General features: G+C 35.6%; 1 protein-coding gene across 1 annotated transcript; it reads left to right on the forward strand.

The window, feature by feature from the left end:
• The first annotated feature begins 370 nt into the window (after positions 1–370).
• Positions 371–20,785, forward strand: LOC108208588 (protein RECOGNITION OF PERONOSPORA PARASITICA 7). Its single transcript, XM_064086640.1, has 3 exons — positions 371–513; positions 788–1,781; positions 18,903–20,785. The coding sequence occupies exons 2-3, from the start codon at positions 803–805 to the stop codon at positions 20,783–20,785; spliced, it is 2,862 nt and encodes a 953-aa protein (XP_063942710.1). The 5' UTR covers positions 371–513; positions 788–802.
• The last annotated feature ends 4,264 nt before the right edge of the window (positions 20,786–25,049 follow it).

The raw sequence follows: 25,049 nt of genomic DNA on the forward strand, positions 1-25,049 counted from the left end.
ATTAATCCCAAGCCAAAACACCTGAGATCTGGGAAGTACTGGACGCAAATACGGGGAGTCCGGAAAATGAGTATTTGGCATGGGAATACCAAAAATATAAAAAATATTTAAATTATACTCCATTTCACACTCTTATTTCTTAGCACTCACACACATTTTAAAGGTGCGTATCCTTTATTCTATACATCCACCACAATATGCAGTTAACCAATAAGAAAATAAATGGATCTGGATATGGATTTGACTAAATTCGATACAAATCCGACCCGCTGACAAGCCTGCTTGGAAACACATCAAATTATTTATATTCTAATCATAAACTCATAAAAGGAGAAAAACAAAAAAAAAATATGATTTAAAAAGGTCAGAGTCAAAGCAGTGGACTGTATACAGACATATGTGCAACACATATATACAGATCTGGACCAGAGAAGAGATAACAAAACAAGCAGCAGATTGAACTCAGAGAAGAGATAACAGTCGGAAAGCGAAGTCACAAGGAGAGCTAACTGGGTATGTATCTTTGTAATATAAGCTCTGTTTTTTGTTTTAATGAATTATTGCAGAAGATTGATGACTTATTGTTGAACTTTGCAACCAAAGAACCATGAAAATGATTCAAGACTGTCTCAGAGTCATATAGAATAGTTTAATTAATATACAGCAAAGGGGAATAGTGATCAGCAATATAGAATCTAATGTGCTCATGACACCAATACATTTTTACTACTTTATTACTCTCTCGATCCCATTTTTAACTACTTGTTTGGTTCCTGGAGAAGAATAGGTTAAACAAATTTATATGGCTGAAGCAATTGTGTCGATTGTTGTGGGAAGGCTCGCTGATTTGTTGGTTGAAAAACCCCAAACCCTCTATGAAGTGAGAGATGAAATTCAACTAGCGATCACCGAGCTCACGCGGATAAAGACATTCTTACCAGATGCTGACGCAAGGATTGATGTAGAAAGAATCCGGATTTTGCTCCGGGATGTACGAGAGCTTGCCTATGATGTCGAAACTTTTGTTATTAAAGCCTCATCCACTAAAAAACCATTTCAGCGGATGAACAGAGTCAAGTTTTCAAGAAAGATGAAAAATATACAGAAAAAGATGTCCCTCCTCTTCAATTTATTTTCTGATTATAATATCATACCAACTTCTGAATCAACTTCCTCAAACAGAGAATCGGGAAAACTTAAGCGATTTCACTCTTTCACTACTCCTGAACCAGAGTTATTTGTTGGATTTCATGAAGACGTTGAATGCTTGGTGCGACATTTGGTGGATGAAACTCATGATTCTTACCCACTTATATCTATTTGTGGAATGGGGGGCCTGGGAAAGACTACTCTCGCTCAAAAGATATACAATCACTCTGCCATCAAGACTCACTTTGCTGGTTTAGCATGGGTATCAATTTCGCGAAAGTGGCAGACAGATCGTGTGTTGCAGAGAATTCTCATATGTCTCGTACCTGAGAACAAAGAATCTATCCTTAATATGGACAGCGACAAGCTAGTGGAGTATATGCTACATATTAAGGAACGGAAAAAATGCTTGATAGTCCTCGATGACATATGGTCAACTGATGTTTGGGATGCATTAAAAGCTGCATTCCCAGCCGGGAAGTCCATAAGCAAATTAATGCTTACAAGCCGTAATGTTGAGGTTGCTAAGCATGTAAATTTGAACGGATTCATTCACAAGCCAGAATGTCTAAATCCAGAACAAAGTTGGGAGCTACTCAAGTTGAAAGCACTTCACACAGGAAATTGTCTAGGTACATAATTTTACTTGCGTTAATTATGGTTCATATACTTTTTCCGCACCATATCTTTGGTACGACGGCCTTAATGAGCCATATTTTCTGTTACTTGAGTTGGATAAGTTTGGTTAGAGATCTGCCCAGACAACCTTAAATAACATTGTTCTGTTCAAGTAACATTTTTTTCGTGTTTGTTTGAATTCGTTAGTCGTTTACAAACGTATGTATTAGAATTGTAAATGAATGTAACAGTTCATTAAGTGCCCTCTTGAGGTTGAGTTAACGAACTCGAATTCAAACCACATATTTTGTTTGAGAACCTTAACAAACTTTATGGGGTTCAGTAATTTTTGCTGGTGCTGACTCGAAGTTTATCCGAGTTAAGTTCATTTAGGGCTACAACTTGAACGTGTCTTTTAAATATTTGCACAAGTCAAATGACTAAATTAGAAATTATCTTGGCTTGCGTTTGTGTGTCTATATATACACACATATGATTCCCGTTTCTTGTGTGTTGCAGACATTTACAAAGTGGACATGAGTTTCATCTCAAATCTACTTCAGATTCAAGGCCAGCTTACACTCGACTCGTGATTCATTTGGATGAGGAATATTCTAGCAAAAAAGCTAATTACTACTTCTCTAAGAAAGGCAATGAAAAATGCTATCGATCAGTGTTATTCTTTGGTGTCTTCGGTCCGAGAAGTTTGCCACGGGCATTGGGGTCACATGTTGCCAATTTTAGGTTCCTAAAAGTGTTTTCTGTAGAAAAATACACAAATTTTTCTGGTACGTTTTCTCATATTAACTTTGGAAGAGCATTAGGGTCCCTTGTTTACCTGCGATATCTTAGTGTAAGGGGCAGTAATTTGTTGGTTTTTCCATCTATGCAAAAGTTGGTGTTGTTACAAACTCTTAACTTAGATACATTCGAGGGTATGTATGTTTTACCATGGCTGTCAAGAGATGTTCTGGTGAAACTGGATTGTTTGCGGCATCTGTATTTGCCGATATTTAAAGTTAACGTTTTGGGAAGGAAATCAAAATTTCGGTTTAATGGGTTGAGCAAGTTAGAGACCCTGGAGAACTTTGACAGTAGTTGGTGTGAGATTAAGGATCTACGTGAACTAATCAATCTTCGAAAACTAACGGTAACAGTGAGAGGTAGCTGTAATATTCTGGAAGAAATGATGAAAAACTTGGTTGAAATAGCCTCCTCACCATCTTTTCGTTTGAGGTACTTGGGTGTTTGTATTCTTAATTGTCATCTTCGGCTGAAAAACGGTCTTACTATCTTGAAACAATTGGTGTGTGCTGAAAAATTGAACCTTCGACATTTGAGAATACATGGGCGTATCCCAGAGGTGGGTCTAATATTTCCAGTGCGATATGTTGGGGATAATTATGCACATGTATCTACAATTCATATTACAAGTTTAAATTTATCGAGATCATACTTGGAAGAGGACCCGATGCCAATACTTGAAATGCTTCCAATGTTGGGTGATCTCTTTATGTTTACAGATACATTTGTGGGGAGGAAGATGATGTGCTCCGCAACCGGTTTTCCTAAACTCACCAATCTTTGTTTGTACGAGTTCCCCAATCTTGAAAAATGGAGGGTGGAGAAAGGAAGTATGCCTATCCTTTCATACTTGCTTATTGAAAGTTGTAACAAGTTGAAGGAGCTTCCAAAAGGCCTGGTGTTCCTCAACTCCCTTCAAGTATTAAGAATATACCAAATGCCTCAAGATTTCAATGATAGGCTTACAAGGAATGATGGTGACGAGGGACCTGACTTTCACAAAATATCTCATGTCCGTAGAGTCCGTATAGATAATGATCAGGAATACAACTGAACGTTCTTGTAAGTTCCTAAGTTGTAACGTTTTTGTTTTGGTCTTGAAGAACAGATTGTTTGAGAAACAAATCAGAGATATTATTATAATATATAGTAATAATTTTTTGATGAGAAAAAAGGAGGTGAGATCAACCTTATTTAAACTGATTGCTTCCTAAGGTTAAATGACACACATGCATATGTTCGTTAGGTATCGTGTAATCTCTCTATTTTTATTAAAAAATACCTCTATTTACCTGATAATATCTTCACTCCATCTACATACATCAAAAGTAATTCATTTTTTTTGTCTTATGTTGATTCTGGGCCTTGGAATGGAATAGCAAACACACGCAGATGAGTATAATTCAAAGTAATCTTCTTGTGAATGTAGTTTATAATTCACTTTAATTTTTTTAGGAAATGAGTAATAATATTGAAGATTGTCAAATTCTGGAAGATTCGCCATCTGAGGATTCATTGTCTACCAATTTACAGGATACCTACACTGCTGAATTGGATATAGAGGATGGTACACGAGCATTTTTCATGTCTCATGAAGATATGTTATTTCAATCACAAGAAGAAGCATATAATTTTTATAACAGCTTTGGTTTGACTAAAGGATGTGCAATAGGTAAATTTTATATATACAAGTCTTATGGTGAGAAGAACTCTTGTATCTGATAGAGAAGGTTTCAAAAACAAAATAAGAGGATGATAGTGAGGACAACATAAAACGACGTCGAGAAACTAGATGTGGTTGCAAAGGTTCAATGGAAATTATCCTAAAGAAATTAGGGACATGGAAAATGAAAAAAAAATTAATAATATCCATTCACATCACTTGCTCAAGAGTCCGAATAAGAAAAGAAAATTAAGGTCTCAGAACAAGTTTCATTAAGATGCAACTTATAAGAAATTGATTGATAAATTTAGTAGTTGCGGAGTTGGGCCAACAAAAATATCAGGCATTATAAATACTGCTAGTGGTAGTGTTACAGATGTCATGACACCCCAACAATATTCTGAAGAGTTAAGAATTAAGAGAAGATATTCAGAATCAAGAGAAAAAATAACATCGGCAAGGAGTGTATAATTAATGTAGTGCGGATTATTTTTAGAGAGGAAAGCAAGATATTCTGAATTTTAGTATGCCATTCAACTTGACGAACATGGCTGTAGAAGTATTTTCTGGTGTTATGCCAGAGCGAGAAAAATTTTATAAGAAAATTTCTGATGTGATAGTATTAATCGGGACTAATACAATTTATTGTAGGAATGGAGTCTTCTCAAAGAAGTGAAAGTACGAATTCGTTTTTTGATGGTTATGTCAATAGCAATACTCCTTTGTCTATATATATTGACCCGTATGAAAAAGAAATTACTGGCCATCGTGATAGAAAAGAGATAGCAGAATTGGATATCAATGACAACTAACCCTGATTTGACAAATATGCATAGCTTGGAAGCTCATGCTGGAAAAGTTTATTCTCGAAATATATTCAAATTATTTTAGAACGAATTTATGCAGATTTTGCATTGCCAGCATAACAAAAAAGTAGCTGCAGGTGTCTAGATGGTGTAAGATGTAACTTTCAACGATCATAATAGGCCACACATCTGTTAAGGTTTGCAAGTGTTCGTGCTAAATTTGAGACATGGGGTATTGTATGCAAACACATATTGTATATAATGAAATAAAAATTAAGATTAAAGATCATACCTGTTGAATATATTTTGTCAAGATGGACCTTAAAAGGCATACAATTAGTTCAACGGTCAGTGTGAACAATGATGGTGCACCTGGTTTGAATATAGATTGTAACACGCGTAGGTAACATCTCTTGAATCTTTGACATTGTGAGGTGATTTTAACAAACTTCATGGAAAGATAATTACTCGTAGAGATCTCTATGAAGTAATGGAAAGGGAAATAAAGATGTGGTGGAAAGACATTGACATGATTGAAAGTAAATAAGTGCCACCACCGCCAGTGTCCGTAAATGTAGATGATTTTTCAGAGGCAAATATATATAGCGGATAAAAGTCCTTAAGAGATCATGTTAAAGTTCATCATCAGCGATCCTACCAGATGCAAGACGAAACGTAGACCGCGTAATTCATCCAAAATCCCTACCGGAATGTAGCAATTTCAAGATTTGAAGTAGAAAAGAGTTTGTGGAAATTGTGGTCGGAATGGGCACTACAAGAGTACATGTAAAAGTAGTAAATAATGAATTTTTTTAAAAATACTATGTTGCCTTGTTTTTAAACTCAGCAGTTCTTCTCAACTTTTATTTGGTTTCAGATTTTTATTAAAATTAAGTTCAAAAAAAATTCCAACTAATTTAGTCTATATTAATTTTATGAAATTCCTGTCAATTTTTACCAGTATGTTAGCCAATATATTCCTGGTTATAAGTGGCAGCGGTGCTTATAGTCCAGGCACATTTATTGTTGCACGATTCCTGAATGCTAATATGGAGTTAGCCAGAAATTTTCTTGTTTTATGCAAATCCAGAAATTTGCTCTCTACTTTTATTCAGTTTATGAAATGGACAGTTTATAAGCTCCGAAAGGTATATCTAGTGATTTTGTCCGCAAGTTCTCGACCACTTGCAGACCGTCAATATCAATACCAGGCCACATTTATTATTTTCACACTAACTTTTAAGTTGTGGAGGGTCGAGAAATCAAAATGCATGTAATCAGGATAAGCCAACAAGGATGCTGTCAACTGTTTTGTTGCAGGACCAGACTCACAACTATTTGTCGGTGTTAACTGGCCACACTGGACCAGTCAAGTGTATTCCATTTCAAGGGTCTTCTGCTCACCAGTGTAGTGTTTATGATATGAAAGTAGACCTGCAAGCATAAAAGCAAGCAAATGCCAGCCTTCCTAGCAAATAATAACTTACATGTTTGCAATGAGTGTTTCCTAACTTTGTGACTGCATAGTGACTAAGAAAAAATCAAAGAAATCAGTTGATTACAGGTTCTGTTTCACTGGAGTCCATAATTAAGCATAGCTGGGTAATCTGAGGCATTAATCACCATCCCCTGAAATGCATTTTCTTACTGCTCTGTTGGTAATTTTTATTTTAGTAGCATTGAATACTCGGATTCCTGATGATTATGTTTGCTAATCCTACTACTATTGTATAATGTTAATGGACCTAGAGCATCTGCAATGAGATTTTTAAACAAGTTCTTAACTCTAAATTTATAGAGTAAGTTAAGAATTATTGCTCCAATGAGCTCCAAGAAGCTCTTTAAAAATTTAAGAGCCTACTATCTCCTCACTTTTAAAGAGCATCCAGTAGCTCTTATCTTTTTATTTGTGAATATAATATTAATTTCCCTCCAATCTTCTCTCTCTTTTAATTAAGTTTTCTCTCTCATTTATACAAAATAAATATAAAATATGAATAAAGAGCTACGTATAAACAGTAGCATTAAAGTAATCATGTTTTTCAATGTATTAAGTCACTAGGGGCCATAATTTATATTATTGTTTAAGAAATGATTTAGTAGCACCATTGGAGATGTTCTTACTCCTTGTGAACATAGAATAAATTATTTTTTTTGTGCCAATTCAGCTACGTAAAGATTTGTCAGAAACATTTTGTTACTCCACACTATAAATTGTCGTGGACGAATTTTGACCCATGACAAGTTTTCTCTTCATAACATTATCACTTGGAAAGGTCCTTCAGCAAATGACAGGATGTCACCAATTGCCAAATTCATTGCAATTGCGAACTATTAAATTTTTGTTAATTCATGTTGGAGTGCATGAACTGCTATAGCTTTAATATACATGATTTCCCGACCTGAACTGCTATGAGTGTTTCCTAGATTTGATGGTGATCAATATGTTCATGGACGGGGCATCGCCATCTCAGAGGAGAAGCGGAAGAGGATGCGACAAGAAGATTTATGTGTGTATTGTATACTCCCTCCGTCTCATTCATTTGTATACAGTTTCTTTTTTTTGACGTCCCACCAATTGTATATATTCCAAAAATAGTAAACTTTTATAATATAAAACACCATTACACCAACTATTTTCCTCCACTATCTCCATTCTATAACAATATAAACACTATTACACTCATTACTTTCCTCCACTATCTCAAATCTATTATTAAATATAAATGGGTCCCACCACTATACCTACTTTTCATCTAACTTTACTATTTTTTACATTTTTTCTTGGTCTTCGTATCCCAACCAAATGTATACAAATGGTTGGGACGGAGGGAACTAGAGCACACGTGATAGTCATCAATCCAGTCATTTTAATTTGTTCCCAAAGCTTGGGTGGTGTGGATGTTAATATCGTCTGAGAACCATTCATGTTTGAGCAAAGAGTTGCGTGTTAATATCGTCTGAGAACCATTCGTGTTTGAGCAAAGAGTCATTTGAGTAAATATGAAAGATCTCCCCTGTAGATGTAGAAACCATTGAAGTTATATAAAACTCAAGCAAATCACAAATGCACACACAGGTGAGACAAGCTCGTTTTATTAATCCGATAAATTGCTGCTTACAAAATGAAAGAAACACACTCTGATAAACTCAAGTTCAGAGTGTTGGAAAAAAAGTCCTACTTAAACAACTAGCTAAGATGGTAAGGATAAACAAGAACTGCTGCCTATGGTTAATCCACTCCTACATGCACTCATGAAAAACAGCTACTGCTATGGCCTAATCTTGTGTGCACACTGATCACATAGCAACTTATTTAAATTAACTAAATTAAATAAAAGCAACTGAAGTATATCAGAATTTAGATCAAACTCCAACAAGCTCCCCTAATCTAAACTCGATTGCAGGTTCTTCACACCCAATAGCTCACACATTCCCTCAAACTTAGCCCTTGACAATGCCTTGGTCAATACATCAGCTCTCTGTTCATTTGTGTTGACATGTACTTTGAGTATAATTTCACCACATTCTACACATTCCCATATAAAGTGGTAGCGAATATCTATGTGTTTACTCCTTCATGAAACACTGGATTCTTTGCCAAATCTATTGCCCACTTGTTATCAATATACAGCACCACAGGACCAGCCTTTATATTCGTCATCCGTCTGAGAAGTTTATAAAGCCATATGCCTTGACACGCAGCTGCGTTGTTTTTGACATTGCCATACCTCTAGTAGACCTCTTGTCATCCACATTTCCAACTAGGTCGCTGTTTGAATATCCTGAGAGCAAGTAGTTTCCATCCCGTTTAGAATAAACCAACCCATAATCAAGAGTTCCATTCACATAACGTAAAATTCGTTTTGCTGCAGCTAGGTGCATGACTATGGGTCTCTCCATGAACCTGCTTACAATGCCAACTGAATAAGCTATATCAGGTCTTGTAAATACAAGATACCTGAGTCCTCCAACCATACTTTTAAGGCTTAATGACCTTTTAGCCCTCGAAGTATGAATGGAAGTTCCGATGCGGTCTTGAAGTTTAAAAACGTACCTTTCGACCCTCAAAGTATTTTTGTCGTACCTTTTAGCCCTTTTTAAAAATACCGGCATAAATCAGGGGATAACTTGAAAAATAGGCAAGAGCATAACCCATCAGCACACCAAGAATTCCTACTAATTCTCATTTTAAGCCGACCCTTGAACATATATAAACCATGTAGGCAAGTATTCCTTAATTAAAGAATGAATAAAACTTTCTCCATCTGTTATCTAAACTATTGAAGCCCCCAGCGAAGCTGCAACCTTGACATGTGCCATTGCTGCAGCAAAAGAAACCTGATTATATCGCATTCCGTATTTTACTTTTTTCAGCTTCTCTAGTTATTCTGTAGGCAATCCCTTAGTTGCAATTTCGCTAACAGTATCCAGCAGCTGGGTAACTATTTCTTTTGAGATAAATATAACATTCCCGACAGATCGGTGGACACGTAGGTAAAGTATTCCATTCATTATTGTTTTTCCATGTCAGACATACCAATCATTGCCATCTGTCAGCAAGGTGGATGTTGTTGAGGTTAAATTTTTCAACTTAACGTTTGCTGTTAGATTTTTCTAAAAAAGTTAATAGAATGATATATAATATAACAGTATTTTAGTGGGTTATATGAGTCGCCGTGGAGATCGGGTAGCTACTTGATATATTTTGCTGAGTTCGATGGGCAATCTGATATAAAACCCAAAACCAAACCAAATTAATACTAAATTTGATATTTGATATAATATATGATTTTGGTTCATAAACCCGTCCAAATCCATATTAATCAACTAAAATTGGTCCAAAACATGAGAGGTCTACTTACTCTCTTGACACAATTGGTATATGATGAAAATTTGAACCTTCGGGAATTGAAAATATATGGGCATATCACAGAGGTGGATCTAATATTTCCGCTGCAATATGTTGGGGATAGTAATGCTCATGTATCTAAAGTTCGTATTACAAGATTACATTTATCGATTTCATACCTGGAAGAAGACCCAATGCCAATACAATACTGGAAATGCTTCCAATGTTGGGTGTTCTCTGTTTGTTTACCGATACATATATGGGGAAGGAGATGGTGTGCTCTGCAACCGGTTTTCCTAAACTCACCCACCTTTTTCTGGACAGCTTACCGAATCTTGAAAAATGGAGGGTGGAGAAAGGAAGCATGCCCATCCTTTCATACTTGCGTATTCAAAGATGTAACAAGTTGGAGGAGCTTCCAGAAGGCCTGGTGTTCCTCAAGTCTAGGGGTGTGCACGGGTCGGTTCGGCTCGGTTTCTACCTAAAACCGTTACCGAACCGTGTATTTCGGTTCGGTTCGGTTTTTGGGTAGAAACCGTAACCGAACTGTTTCAAACGGTTTTTTTCGGTTCGGTTAACCGTGGTCGGTTGCGGTTTTTTTCCGGTTTTTATATGATTAGAAACTACTATACAAATTTAATACTTTTATTAATTTTAGAAAAATATTTATATACTTATTATATCAATTTTTCTTACTAGAATATATAATTAATATATTGTAGCACATATATATATATATATATATAGGGATATGATCAAATAAAAACTTTTTTAAGTTACAAACTTACAAACTTTTTTTTATTCTCCCATCGTGTTAATCCTTAGTTATATAAAGTATCTATGTTGAAAATTCTTCAAAAAAAATCACAATTTTTAAAAATAACGCATAAATAAATCGCGTTTTCAACACATTTATAACTGGGGTTCAACATCGGGTGTTGAACACTAATTATCATTGTGTTGAATATATCGAAAAAGATGTTTAAACTATACCTCTGGGGTTTGGGTAGGGTCTAGAAACATAAATATTAGTTATATAACATGTTTACCTTAGTTCTTACATTTAAAAATTGGTTTACGTACTTCTCCACCACTATTTTAATCGATGTTCAACAAATTATGTTAAAAAAATGTTGAACTCAAGTTATATATGTGTTGAACAAAAAAAGTTTGTAAGTTTGTAAGTTTGTACCAGAACCCTCCCCTATATATATATATATATATATATATATATAGAGGAAAGTTATTTGGAGTACCATAATTTATTGGAGTCTTGGAGTCCACATCCAGGCCATCCATTCTTTTTTGATCCAAAGGCTGCTATTAAGACTCATTTCTTTTATAAAAATATATAATTTAATATAGCATTTATACATACAGGCGTGCTATTTCAGATAACTGCAACTACTTAAATCAAGCAGTTACAACAAATTGAGAGTTTTCAGGAGTACAACACGCAAACATGTCCTGCAACATCTGTATCTTACACTTCGCCCACTGATTAGTAACTTCGTTAATATCTTTCTTTGTTTTCACATTTCTTTGTTTAAACTTTTCTACGAAATGCTTATAATATCACTCTGTATGATGTTTTAACTTGTACAGTATCATACAAAGGATGATCTTACTATTCTGTGTAATTAAGGAGCATACGATTTACGAAGGGACACATGTATACTCAGCTATAATATTGTAGTAGAGCTTTCCATTCCTTTTACACTACACCAATTTTAACTTCATAAGGATTTGGAACTAATTAATGTTGGGTTGCTTATAACATACCAAAAATCTAAAGCAGGATTTTACAAAACTTCATCAAAAAGAAAATTGCAAACATATTTTCACTAATTAGCTTCAATGCAATAACCTCATTCACATTGTCACCAACCCAAAAGTTCCGAAATAAAAACAACCATTCAAACCGGTCCCAACATATAACGTATCAAATGTTCTAAAAAACCCAATTAAGTAGTAGTGATAACAAGACTGTTTACATAAATCTGCTACATTTCACACAACTTCTTCCTGCTCAACCGCACCATCTTATTCAGCACAAAGTACTTTTTTTTGTTCTCCGACCATGTGAGCATACGACTTGCATATAAAAATAAACTTTTTCTGGATGTATCCCTCATACGTCCTAATCTTCTTCACCTTGTCTACCTTGGTTGGTGTCCCTCGAACTACCACATGACCCCTGCTAGCACTACTTTGAACACCGCGTCTGCGTGTCTGGTACCACAATAAATAAATTAGAATATTATCAGGACTGCTGCACAAATGCCATATACAAAATTAATATTCTTACATTTAGCACATTAATATTACCTTTGTAATTTTTTTCACTACAGAACCTACCCTCGATCGGTCAGGTGTTCTATCGGGTACAATTTCTCCCTTATCACTGGTGCCCTGCAGATTACAATTAACAACACAACTACAGTATAAATAAACTACATAAGGCGTCAACAAAAGTACATTACAAACAACATAACTAACAACTCGCAAACAACATTTCGCATATGCACAACTATGGCAACAAGAAGAAAGTTTCTATGGAAACAAATATATATTACAATAGTGTGACAAATATAGGTGTAAAGTTTTATTGAATTGTGAGGTCCATGGGGATTGTTCTTTTAGTGTGAGCTGTGTTTTTTTTATTTAGGTGATGTGAATATGCAGTACTATGGCAACTTGCTCTTGTAAAGAGAAGTCGCAAGCTGTAACATTTTCACCATACTGGGTTTTTTTTAATTATTAATTATGTTTTTCTTACATTTTTGCTGCTTGCAGAATATCTTCTTTTTGCTGATGTAATATGTCAAAAAAATAATTGCCAACAGGTAAGCATAATGTTTGTGACTCTGGACAAAGTTGCTCCGGCAGATCCCAAATATGCTAATATATTCATTCTAGAGAAGTACACTGCATTTCAGAATAGTACTGTTATCTGCTTCAGTTTTATGTTTATATTCTTTTGTTTCATAGTTTTCTGGGCAGTTGCCTTTATAATTTACAGTATAGTATAATTCAAATAAATTCACTTTAATATGCTGACAAGATCTAATTGAATGTAGTCTATATGATCTAGCTAATGTGGTGCCAACTTTAGCGAAATTTTATCACCAAGCAAGTGAATCTTATGAACAAGACATATCAGTGTGATCATATAATATTTAAGAAATCTTGTTCTGCATCGTTCTTCCTTAAAAGAATCTACCTAAGTTGCATGTGATATAAATGGTTGTATTCTGCACTTCTTTTGATTGAGGACTTAATGTACACGATTACACCAGAAGAGGTTAGTCTCTGGACTTCCTTTTGAGCACAAAAATTATTGGCGTGATATCCATATACGTGGTACTTCTCATTTTACTTGTAATGTCATTGTATATATATCAACATACCCGTTGTAAATTCATCTCATTAGTGCGACGCACGCTCTATAGGACTGAAAACACTAGTAAGGCTATAAAAATAAATACAATTACAGTTTATGCTTCACTCCTAATATAACACATTTGAAACATGTATCTTTGAACACCTACATGCAACTTCCTAGGGGAAACACGACAAAGGCTCTAAAACTGCATAGTTTAATGTTTTCATTCTGTAGGCAATCCCCATGAATACACACATAAATACACATATATATTGCAGTACAGAATTACAAAATTTCAAACCTCAATAATGCAGAACAAAAAAACTATTAGTTCTCTCCATTATTGACATTACCTCTGAAATTTTAGATGCCGTGGAGCCTACTCTCGGCTTGTCATTCTTAGAAACTGCAGCAACATCCCGTCCATCACTTTTGGCCTGCAAGTTGTATACGTCGCCACATACAAATAACAACAAAATCAATGTCCTCCATTGTTGACCATAATACATTCATAGGTCACATTCGGGGAAAGTGATAACTATCGTGTGCTGCAACATAACTTACCCCGCTTCGTACATGTTTCGTACTAGAACCCGTGCGAACCCCATATCCAGCAGAGAATATTTGCAGAACAAACACAATGGTTCCATTGATTATTTAACATACAAAAAAACCCATTCCCCCCCTACGAAACCAAAAAAAACCTATTGCATTACAAGCACTTCCCAAATAGCATAGGACATTTTAAAAGACTCAAAAAAGTTTAATATCATAGCAGTGTCAAGTGCAGAACAAAGAAAGACTTTCACTCAGCAGCTTCGCAACATAAGGGACATATGCAGGACACGTATTCAGCAATTAGAAAGCCTCATCTTCAAAGTCCCAAATTCAGTCAATGTCTTTGCAACATCAAATGCAAAACAAACAGATGGTTCCATTGATTATGTAGCACAAAAAATAAACCCATTTGGCCCCTACTAAACAAAAATAAAACTTTTGCAGTACAAGCACTCCCCAATTAGCATAGGACATTTTTAAAGACCCAAAAAAGTTTAATATAATATCAATTTCAAGTGCAGAACAAACAAAGAGTTTCATTATTTACACAGCAAAAAAATAATTTTCAAAGAGGCACAACGAGAACTGAAGATAATATGCAGGAGTACCCATCGACCAAAGCCACCGTAAAAATCAAATACCGTCAACCCACTCACCAATTATGCGACATACAATTCAATTAAAGCACATAGAAATAAATTGTTGGTCGTGCCTAAGATCATCGTTGCATACAACTGCAGCCTCGCCTCAAAAGATTTATTGAGATTGAAGAGTCCCGCACCGCTGGAGAGTGTGGGGAATACCTGAACTCATAATGCAACAGCCTAGAATCGTCCTGCAGACAACTACTGAGCCGGTGAATTAAGTCTGTAGAGTCCCGCACCTAGGGTTGATCACAGCGAAATTCAAACCCTGTTGATAATGGACGTAGTTTGGAGCGGAAAATGCGGGATATGGCTATAATTTGGAGTTTAAAATTGATTAAAACTGATCCTGCAGCATTTTAATTCATTAAATCTCAACCATAGGATCTTCTTAAAATTTAACGGTAGATCTTAGGGACTCCAATTTCTCAATTAATATAGTACCCCATAGATCTCAACTCTATATATATATATATATATATATATATAATATGTTATATATAATAATATATAATAAATGTTATAATTTTATTATATATTATATAAACGGTTCGGTTTTTCGGTTCGGTTTTAGGGGTAAAACCGTAACCGTTACCAAACCGTTATATCAGTTCGGTTACGGTTTTTGTCGGTTACAGTTTTTTTCGGTTTGGTTTTTCGGCTCGATTTCGGTTTTTCGGTTTTTTTCGCTCACCCCCTGCTCAAGTCCCTTCAAGTATTAAGAATACACCAAATGCCTCAAGATTTCAATTATAGGATTAAAAGGGATGATGGTGAAGAGGGACTCGACTTTCACAAAATTTCTCATGTCCATAGACTCATTATCGACGATCAGGAATACAATCGAATGTTCCCTCTTTTTTTTCTGCTAAATCAGATGTTTGTAAGTAATAATTAGAGGTAAGATTATTATGTGTGACTTACCTGCAATCTGTTATATTATTATTGTGTTTTTACAACTTTTTGATGCCTGTACTTTCTTTTTCTGTTGTTTCCGTGCAGCATTTCAAGCTCTTGCTTGCTTCGACAGATCCTGAACATCAAAACTGCATTTAATTGGAAAACTGGTAGAATTGGGTCATCTAAACTCCTGTTTCCTATTACTAGCAGTCTAGCACAGGGGTGTGGAAGCAAAAAAGAGGGTTTGGGTCTGTATGCATGTGTCATGTTAAATGAGAAAACCCAGGAGGGAGGACTGAGCTTTTTTCCTCCGGATTTACAAACTGAAACTGATAGATCACAGATTCACAATACCGGGTAGGATCCACCCTTTATTTTGAATTGCATGGTATCGATTCTCAAAATGTTATGACATCCCTGATATCTCCATTTGCGGATGGAAGATGATCTCTCACTTATTGAACTGTGTATTAAGCAGTACAAAGTTCCTCCTGAGCGCAGAATTTTGTTGTTAACCAGAATTAGATATGCCCATTCCTTGCGGTCATCTAGAATATGCAAGTTGTTAACCTGATATCTCCATTTGCGGATGGAAGATGATCTCTCACTTCTTGCCTTTGGTATGCAAGAACTAGTGTCACTCTTGCTAATGAGCCTGAATACACAAATGAATTAATCAGGATTGTGAAATCCGAAGATACAATCTCTACGAATATTAGAACACTGGCAATGCATGCCTTGGCATCTCAGTTAGCTGTATATTCATCATCTCATGAAAGGGCAGCTATTTTGAGCAGATCAAGCATTAGTTTTACTGGGGGTAATCGCATGACTCTCCTAGCCATTCCACAGGGAGCTATTTTATCACTGAATAGCTCTAATGACCCATCATCAATTGCTTTTTGTTGAAGCTCTACTACATTTTTTTCTGATTCATCTCACATCTATGTCAAGTTCACATAGCGTTACTCGTGGGGCAGCACTACACAATTCCTTGTTGAAATAGGGGACTCTAAGCTTAAGTGTGCCCTCAGAAAAAGTCGTTAGGAGTACTTCAATGGAGAATGCACCTGGTATGCTTGAAAGCTAAAGTTTATAATCTATTATGTCTTATTCTTTATTACAATTAATAAATCATCTATTCTCTATGCTGAATTTCTTATTTCAGTTAATATTTAATATGCAAGTAGGATGAATTATTGTTGATGGAAGGTGATGCAAAAATGATGTATGCCGGGTCCTTTTATAATTGTTTAGTAATTTACCGTAGAAGTCCACGAGCTAATGAGTTGTTAAACTTTGTTTTTACATGCTCATCGTTTAGTATACAATGATTGTCATTTATTTGGGAATTGAATAGTGAATTAATATTTATATTCCCAAATGGGTTAATAGTTCTATTACTCTGCTGGCTGCCTGGCTCCAGTTCAAGTATCAGTTTTTCTAATGTAAACTCGACCCGGCTAGCTTGAGTAAACTAGACTTGACTTACAAATCAATATTTGTTCTGATAATTCTCGACGTGAGCGAGGGCCGAACAATATGTTCGAAGAAACAGAGAATAAACACATCACTTGGATTATCTAATGACGCTTAACTCGACTCAGACTTATTTATTGTGCTAGCAATGCAAACTCGGACTCTAACGAATACTAACTCGGGTTACAGCAAGGGCCCTGGATGAAAGCATCAGGGTTGCTCTCGCCTAATTAATATGCTTTGGCAAAGGGGAATATAATTATAGAGAATCTGATGTGCAGAAGAAACAAGTATAAGCTGCTTGATTTCTTCTATTACTGATTATTTAATACGCAAGTAGAGTTAATAGTTGTTGATGAAGGTGATGTTAAAATTGATGTTTTGCTTATATATGCTGAGTCATTTCATCATTATTTAGTAATTAGTTGTGAAATTATGAGCTGATCTGTTGTTCAGCTTTGTTTTACATGATCTCAGTTTAGTAATATAATGATTGTATTTGTTTACTAATTTGCCAGCTTCATGCAGTTCAACTCCTTTATATAGAGTTGTTTGGTTTGTGGCGAAGAATAACAAATTAATATGGCTGAAGCAATTGTGTCGATTGTTGTGGGAAGGCTCACTGATTTGTTAACTGAAAAACCTCAAATCCTTCATGAAGTGAGAGATGAAATTGAAGCCGCTGTAGCTGGGTTCATGCAGATGAAATTTTTTTTACCAGATGCTGATTCAAGGATCGATGTAGAAAGAATCGGCATCTTGCTCCGGGATGTACGAGAGCTTGCCTATGATGCTGAACATGCTGTCAAAAGTTTTGTTATTAAAGCCTCATCCACTAAAAAACCATTTCAGTGGATGAACAGAGGCAAGTTTTCAAGGAAGATGAAATATATACAAAAAAAGATGTCCATCTTCTTCGATTTATTTTCTGATTATAATATCAGACCAACTTCTGAATCATCAACTTCCTCCAACAGAGAATCGGGAAAACTAAAGCGATTTCACTCTTTCACTACTCCTGAACCAGAGATATTTGTTGGATTTCATGAAGACGTCGAACATTTGGTGCAACATTTGGTGAATGAAGCTGATGATTCTTACCCACTTATATCTATTTGTGGAATGGGGGGTCTGGGAAAGACCACTCTAGCTCAAAAGATATACAATCACTCCGCCATCAAGACTCACTTTGCCGGTTTAGCATGGGTATCAATCTCGCGAAAGTGGCAAACAGATCGGGTGTTGCAGAGAATTCTTATATGTCTCGTCCCTGAGAACAAAAACTCTATCCTTAATATGGAGACTGACAAGCTAGTGGAGTATTTGCTACAAATCTAGGAAAGGAAAAAATGCTTGATAGTCCTCGATGACATATGGTCAACACATGATTGGAATGCATTAAAAGCTGCATTTCCAGCCGGGAAGTCCATAAGCAAATTAATGCTTACAAGCCGTAATGCTGAAGTTGCTGAGCATGTAAATTTGAACGGATTCATTCACCAGCCAGAATGTCTAAGTCCAGAACAAAGTTGGGAGCTACTCAAGTTGAAAGCACTTCACACTGGGAATTGTCTAGGTACATAATTTTACTTATGGTTCATATACTTCTTTTTATAATGTGTTTTGTCCGACAACCTTATAAACAATAGAACCATATTTTTTGTTAATTGAGTTCGATAAGTGTGGTTATAGATCTGTCTGACAACCTTAAGGAACACTGTTTGAATTCGTTAGTTTGTTTACAAACCTATGTAATAGAATTGTAAACGAATCTAATTAGGTGCCCTCTTGAGGTTAATTTAACGAACTCAAGTTTGAACCACATATTTTGTTTAAGAACCTTAACGAAATTTATGGGGTTCAGTAATTTTTGGTCGTGTTGGCTCAAAGTTTATCCGAGTTAAGTTCGTTTAGGGCTCTAACTTGAAAGTGTCTTTTAAACATTTGCATTAGTTGAACGACTAAATTGAATATTATCTTGGCTTGTGTGTGTGTGTGTCTATATATATACACACATATGATTCCCGTTTCTTGTGTGTTGCAGACATTACCAGAGATGTAAAAAGGATGGAAGAACTGGGAAGGGAAATGGTTGAACATTGTGCCGGTCTTCTACTAGCTATAGTCGTTTTGGGTGGAGTTCTTGTAACAAAACCGTCGTTGATAGAGTGGGAGAAAGTTTATCGTGATAGTAAATCATCCCTGAAGGCAGGGAAAGGACTGGGAGAAGCCTATCAAAGAGAAATATTAAGTTTTTTAGTTTGGAGCTACAATGATTTACCCCCTCAACTGAAGCCATGCTTTTTATATTTATCAAAGTTTGGTGAAGATAAATGGATAAAACTGGAGACTTTGTATCAACTATGGATCGCTGAGGGAATGATACTCTCGAGTGACAAAAGAGAAGGAGAAACAATGATACAAGTGGCTGAATCATACATGGGAGAACTAGTCCACAGGAGTATGGTTCAAGTGAGATTTAACAATGTGGAATCATCACTTACAAAGTTTAAAGATTGTTCTCTGCACGACCTCATGAGAGACATGTCGTTAATACAAGCAAAAGCAGAAGATTTTTTTGAAGAAATACATTTCCAAAGCGGAAATCAGTTTCATCTCAAATCTACTGCAGATTCAAGGTCAGCTTGCACTCGACTTGTGATTCGTTTGGATGAGGAATATTCTAGCAAAAAAGCTAATGACTACTTTTCTAAGAAAGGCAATGAAAAATGCTATCGATCAGTGTTACTCTTTGGTGACTCTGCTCCCACAAGTTTGCCACGGGCATTGGGGTCACATGTATCCAATTTTAGGTTCCTAAAAGTGTTTTCTGTGGAGAATTACAGAAATTTTTCTGGTGCATTTTCTCATATTAATTTTGGAAGAGGATTAGGGGACCTTGTTTACTTGCGATATCTTAGTGTAAGAGAGACTAATTTGTTGGTTTTTCCATCTCTAAAAAAGTTGGTGCTGCTGCAAACTCTTAAATTGGATATTAACAACGTGAACTATGTTTTACCATGGCTGTCAAGAGATGTTCTGGTGAAGCTGGATTGTTTGAGGCATTTGTATCTGCCTAAATATAAAGTTTACGTTTTGGGATGGAAATCGAAATTTCGGTTCAATGGGTTGAGCAAGTTAGAGACTCTAGAGAACTTTAACACTACTTGGTGTGAGGCTAAGGATCTACATGAACTAATCAATCTTCGTAAGCTAACGCTAACGGTGAGAGATAGCTTTGATATTCTGGAAATAGTGATGAAAAACTTGGGTGATATAGCCTCCTCACCATCTTCATGTCTGAGGTACTTGGGTGTCAGTATTATTAATTGTGGAATCATGCTGAACAATGGTCTTACTATCTTAAAACAATTGGTACATGCTGAAAATCTGAACCTTCGGGATTTGAAAATATATGAGCGTATCCCAGAGTTGGGTCTAATATTTCCGCTTCAATATGTATCTACAATTGGTATTACAAGTTTAACTTTAGCGAGTTCATGCCTAGAAGAAGATCCAATGCCAATACTGGAAATGCTTCCAATGTTGGGTGCTCTCCACATGTTTGGGAGGAATCCATATGTGGGGAAGGAGATGGTGTGCTCCGCAACCGGTTTTCCTAAGCTCACCATTCTTTATTTCTACGGCTTCCCGAACCTTGAAAAATGGAGGGTGGAGAAAGGAAGCATGCCCATGCTTTCATATTTGTGTATTGGAAAATGTAAGAAATTGGAGGAGCTTCCACAAGGTATGATGTTCCTCAATTCCCTTGTAGGAATATTCCTACAACAAATGCCTCAAGATTTCAATTATAGGATCACAAGAGAGGATGGTGGAGAAGGACCCGACTTTCACAAAATTTCTCACGTCCCTAGAGTTAGTATCAACAATCAAAATTATGATTCTATGTTTTCCGTATTCATGTAAGGTTTTTTCGATATTATGAAAATCAGTTTTTTGTTTTCCATACTTTAAGTTGTTAAGTTATAATTTACTTTCTATTAAAACTAGCTTATAACCTGTGCAACGCACTAGCGGTTATAATATTTGTTATTTTATCATATATAGTTTTAATTTAATTAATTTTATCGTAAAAATAAAATTATGATAGAATAATGTGGTTAAATAAATTATTATTTAACAGCTGAATAAATTCTTAATACTTAAGTCCGTCAAATGACTAATTAAAAATTAGGTCAAACATATATTTTGATGAGAATGTTAAATATATTTATTTACATGTTATAATTTAAGGAGATCTATAAACCCATATATAAATCAACCAATCAACCTCATAATATTTCGTTAGTAATAATTAATAATATAGTATAAAACATATTATAAGTCAAAGAGACGCGTAATCCCAAATATCGATCCATTACCTAATTTTTAATGTTTTGATTCGATAGATAATAAAAAAATATTATAACATATTATAAATTAATGAGGTCCGTGGGTTGAATACCAACGGTCTCACCAAACTCGATTGATCGACCGACCAACTAACCAATTGAACTTTTCATTTTTCGGTTTTCGGCTTTAACAGTATAATAATATATAGTATAGTATAAATTTATAATATCATTTTTAATGTGAGACCGTTAGAATATTTAAAAATAATGTTAATTAATTTCGGTTGAAAAATATCACCTGTTATTTATTAATAAATATATATAATAATATTATGTTTTTATACATATGTCGCCTGTGTTAATTGTAGAAAAATGATTTTTTAGTTAGAAAAAAATATTTATCCTGAACTCTAAATCTTTAAAATTAAAAAAAAACATTTTTTTCAACGGAGAAGTTGTGTTTGTTGAATTACATTTAGTTTCAAATTGCAAAAATACTTTCTTAAAAATTTTAAAAAGATTGTATATTATCGAAAAAGAACTCTAAACATGTGTTATATCCTTAAATTCTATACTCTCTGACGCAGAAAAATAAATTATATTCGAAACAGATTATTAATTTAAACTTATAGTAGAGAGGTGTTTCGGTGAAGACCCCCGCTTAGTGCACAATAAAATAAATAGATATAATAAGAATATAATATCTTAGCCATGTCCTTCTTCACACAGGACTTACCTAAATAGTTCCTAATGCATCTGTGAACTGAGGACTTACCTAAACAGTTCCTATTATCACGAATGCATCCATGAACTGAGCTAATAATCCTTCAAAACATAATGCAACGAACCTCGTAATCTCTGTAAGCCACGAGACCTAGTCTCAACTATTCTAATAAGTCGTCCCCAATCATTCTTATCTAATGTCATATCACCCGTCCCCAATCATTCTTATCTAATGTCATATCACCCGTGAGATTTAAAGCTCTCATGTCCAAACTTAATTGATCAGCCCATGTCCGACGAGGCTGACTTCTCTTTCTCTAGTCATTCATTATTCTTGAGGTGAACAACAGTTAAAAAAATTCAGAGCCGAGGTATTCTTACACAGCAAAATATCGATTTATGATAATGTTGGACAGCAGAAAATGAAAAGGAAGTAATATTTCACTAACCATATGTGATATCCAATCCCAACATTGAAAATTGCTCACTCGAGAGAGACTATATTAGTATCTCATTCATTATTCTCGAAATGGACAAGTGTTGAAGGAATCCCGGAGCCACAAATATAACAACCTAACGACAGAATATTAATTTATGATAGTACTGGACAGCAGAAAATCAGAGAAAGTAATTTTTCACTAGCCAATATGTGATATATTTTCATGCTGCCAACACAACAGAGTACATTGTTGCCCTCAGGTTGCAACAAAACACAAAACTAGGACACTTTTAACTCTCGACTCCGCCCTTTGTTCAAACTTTTTCTTTGTGATCTTTCTTTTCTTTATAGTTAAACTACAATATATACAGCGTTTAGGACTGGGAAACTGCTCTCTTCAAGACGCTGAAGGCAACGAGCATAAGCAGTGATATCATAATCTTCTTTGAAGCAAGAATCCGCAAGTTCACCTTCATGCCATGGTCTCTCATGAGCTTCACTGTTGCCCTAATTACTGAAATAAGCCAGAATACAACGGACAAGAACACCACTTTCATTGTGTCTGCAGGTCCATTCACACTTCTTGTGCCTCCCGACACCTCGACATAGGACCAAGCAGCGCCTTGATTATCGGTAGTTCCACTCTGATTGAGGCCAAGTTTCTCGTTCAACCAACATGATAAAGTCACAAGCAGCTTTGCAAGCCATGCAATCTCATCATTGGAGACTGGTCGCTTCAACCAGTCACCCCTGTATTTCGTACCGGTTTGCTTCTTGTTGCGTATCATTCTAGGACTAAATATCTCATCACGTGGATGCTGATTTTCTCTTGTCTCGGGGACTGCTTGTGTGTTCCTTGGAGTAGAGTTACCAAATAAGCACCCCATCTGGGCTTTGATAGAATCTAAACAAGCCATATTGTGAGCATGATTATCTCCCATGACAGTCTGCAGCTCCGACTCAGCACGCAACACAAAGAGCTGCAATAACAATATGACTAGTGAGTGAGACTTGAGATTTAGAATGACACAATTCCATTCCTAGAATTTATATAGTTCATACATATATATTTAAGTACACTATATGCTAAAAGTGTTGGAATAACCTTAAATTTAATTATTTTTAATAGAGTTAATTGCAGAGTGTGTACCTCTAGTTTGAGGCTTGTGCACTTGGTGTACCTCAGTTTTGGTGTCTAGCAATGTGTGTACCTCAGCTTTGAAGATGCTTGCACAGTGTGTACTTTCGTGAGTTTGCAGCTTAACGGCGTTAGATTGGAGGGACAGCGGGATAATTTGACAAAGAAAAAGGGAGGGGCAACGGCTATATGTTTGTATGTGTTATATGCACTCTACTATATGGTCTGTAGTCGGGCTAGCTTATGGACCTTGTGTTGAACAAAAGAATGGAGTGCGTCGCGAGAATGTTGATGATTATGCTACTTCAGGACAAGAATTGTTAAAGAGAAAACCGGCTCAAATAACTGATGAAGGCAATATTGTTAAAGAGCCATGAAGAACCAAAGCACTCTCACCGGCTTGATGTACTGTATAGTTTGTGGCCTGATACATGTTGCAAAGGTTCTTAGCACTTTCACTTCTTGATGCATTATATTTCTTGTATTCACCCATGGATAAATGCATAATCAAGACACTGAAAAATTATGTGCCATCACAGAATATTAGATCATAATAGTAATGATAAGCATGGTTTATCCCTTAAGCAAAATTAAGACAGTAAGCCGTTTTGTCAACTCGAAAAAAAGATCTAGAATATAAAATAGTATTTTCTTTCCAGTACCTCTGTACTTGCAATGCTGTATATTTGTAAATAATATGGTATTTAACTGTATTACAGAAGTGGTATAAGAATAAACAGACATAAAGCATTCTCTCTTGTTCACTACTTGTCCATAGATATTTAAAACATTTTAATCCCCTTGTATAGTAAACAGAATTGTAGCAAGTTCTAACTGATCCATTCTTGCTGTCATACTCCCTTTATCAGAATATTCTTCCCCATTTGCGCCACGAGTAAGAGTATTACATAGATTCAGCTGATCAGACAATGCTGCTGTAAATTCAGATGAATCCTCAATGTTTTCTAGTTCATTATCCTTTCCTGAAGGTTAATTCACTTGTAACAACTCTTCTTCTGAAGAAGCAGAACCTTTCTTATCGTCGGGTCTAAAGCCATTCCATTGTTCAACACAAGGACCGTAAGCCCAACTGCAAACAAGATAGTAGAAGAGGTTTACTGAACTCGTGATTGCAAGAAGCCAGTAGTAACTCTCAAAATGTCCCTTGTTGATATTACTTGAAGTCCAGCTCTCTTTTCCTCCTTTACTTGAAACATTGTTTCCGGTACTCAATATAGCACTAGCTAACAAGTTTGCAAATGCCATCCCTAGCCCGAACATGGCTGATGCAATGCTGGACATGCTGTTAGGGAATTCTGAATAGTAAAATTCTGTTTGAGCTATTGAGTTGAAAGCCTCGCCTAATCCACTTAAAACATGTTGTGGTACTAACCAATATGCAGACATGTTAACCACACCGCTTGGATTTTCTCTAAAACCTTGTTCGATTGCTTTGGTTCGTCTTATATGTTCCACAATGGCTGAGACAACCATAGCCAAGAATACTATTATCATGTAAAATAATTGAATATAAGAGCA

The sequence above is a fragment of the Daucus carota genome, chromosome 2 (assembly GCF_001625215.2).
Source record: "Daucus carota subsp. sativus chromosome 2, DH1 v3.0, whole genome shotgun sequence".
In the NCBI taxonomy this organism is placed as follows: Eukaryota; Viridiplantae; Streptophyta; class Magnoliopsida; order Apiales; family Apiaceae; genus Daucus; species Daucus carota.

What these genes read in the sequence shown, in the direction of transcription:
- LOC108208588 (XM_064086640.1), top strand. Translation starts at nt 803, where the DNA reads ATGGCTGAAGCAATTGTGTCGATTGTTGTGGGAAGGCTCGCTGATTTG. An exon ending in TCACACAGGAAATTGTCTAG is followed by an intron (nt 1,782 to 18,902) that starts GTACATAATTTT and finishes TGTGTGTTGCAG; the next exon opens with ACATTACCAGAGATGTAAAA.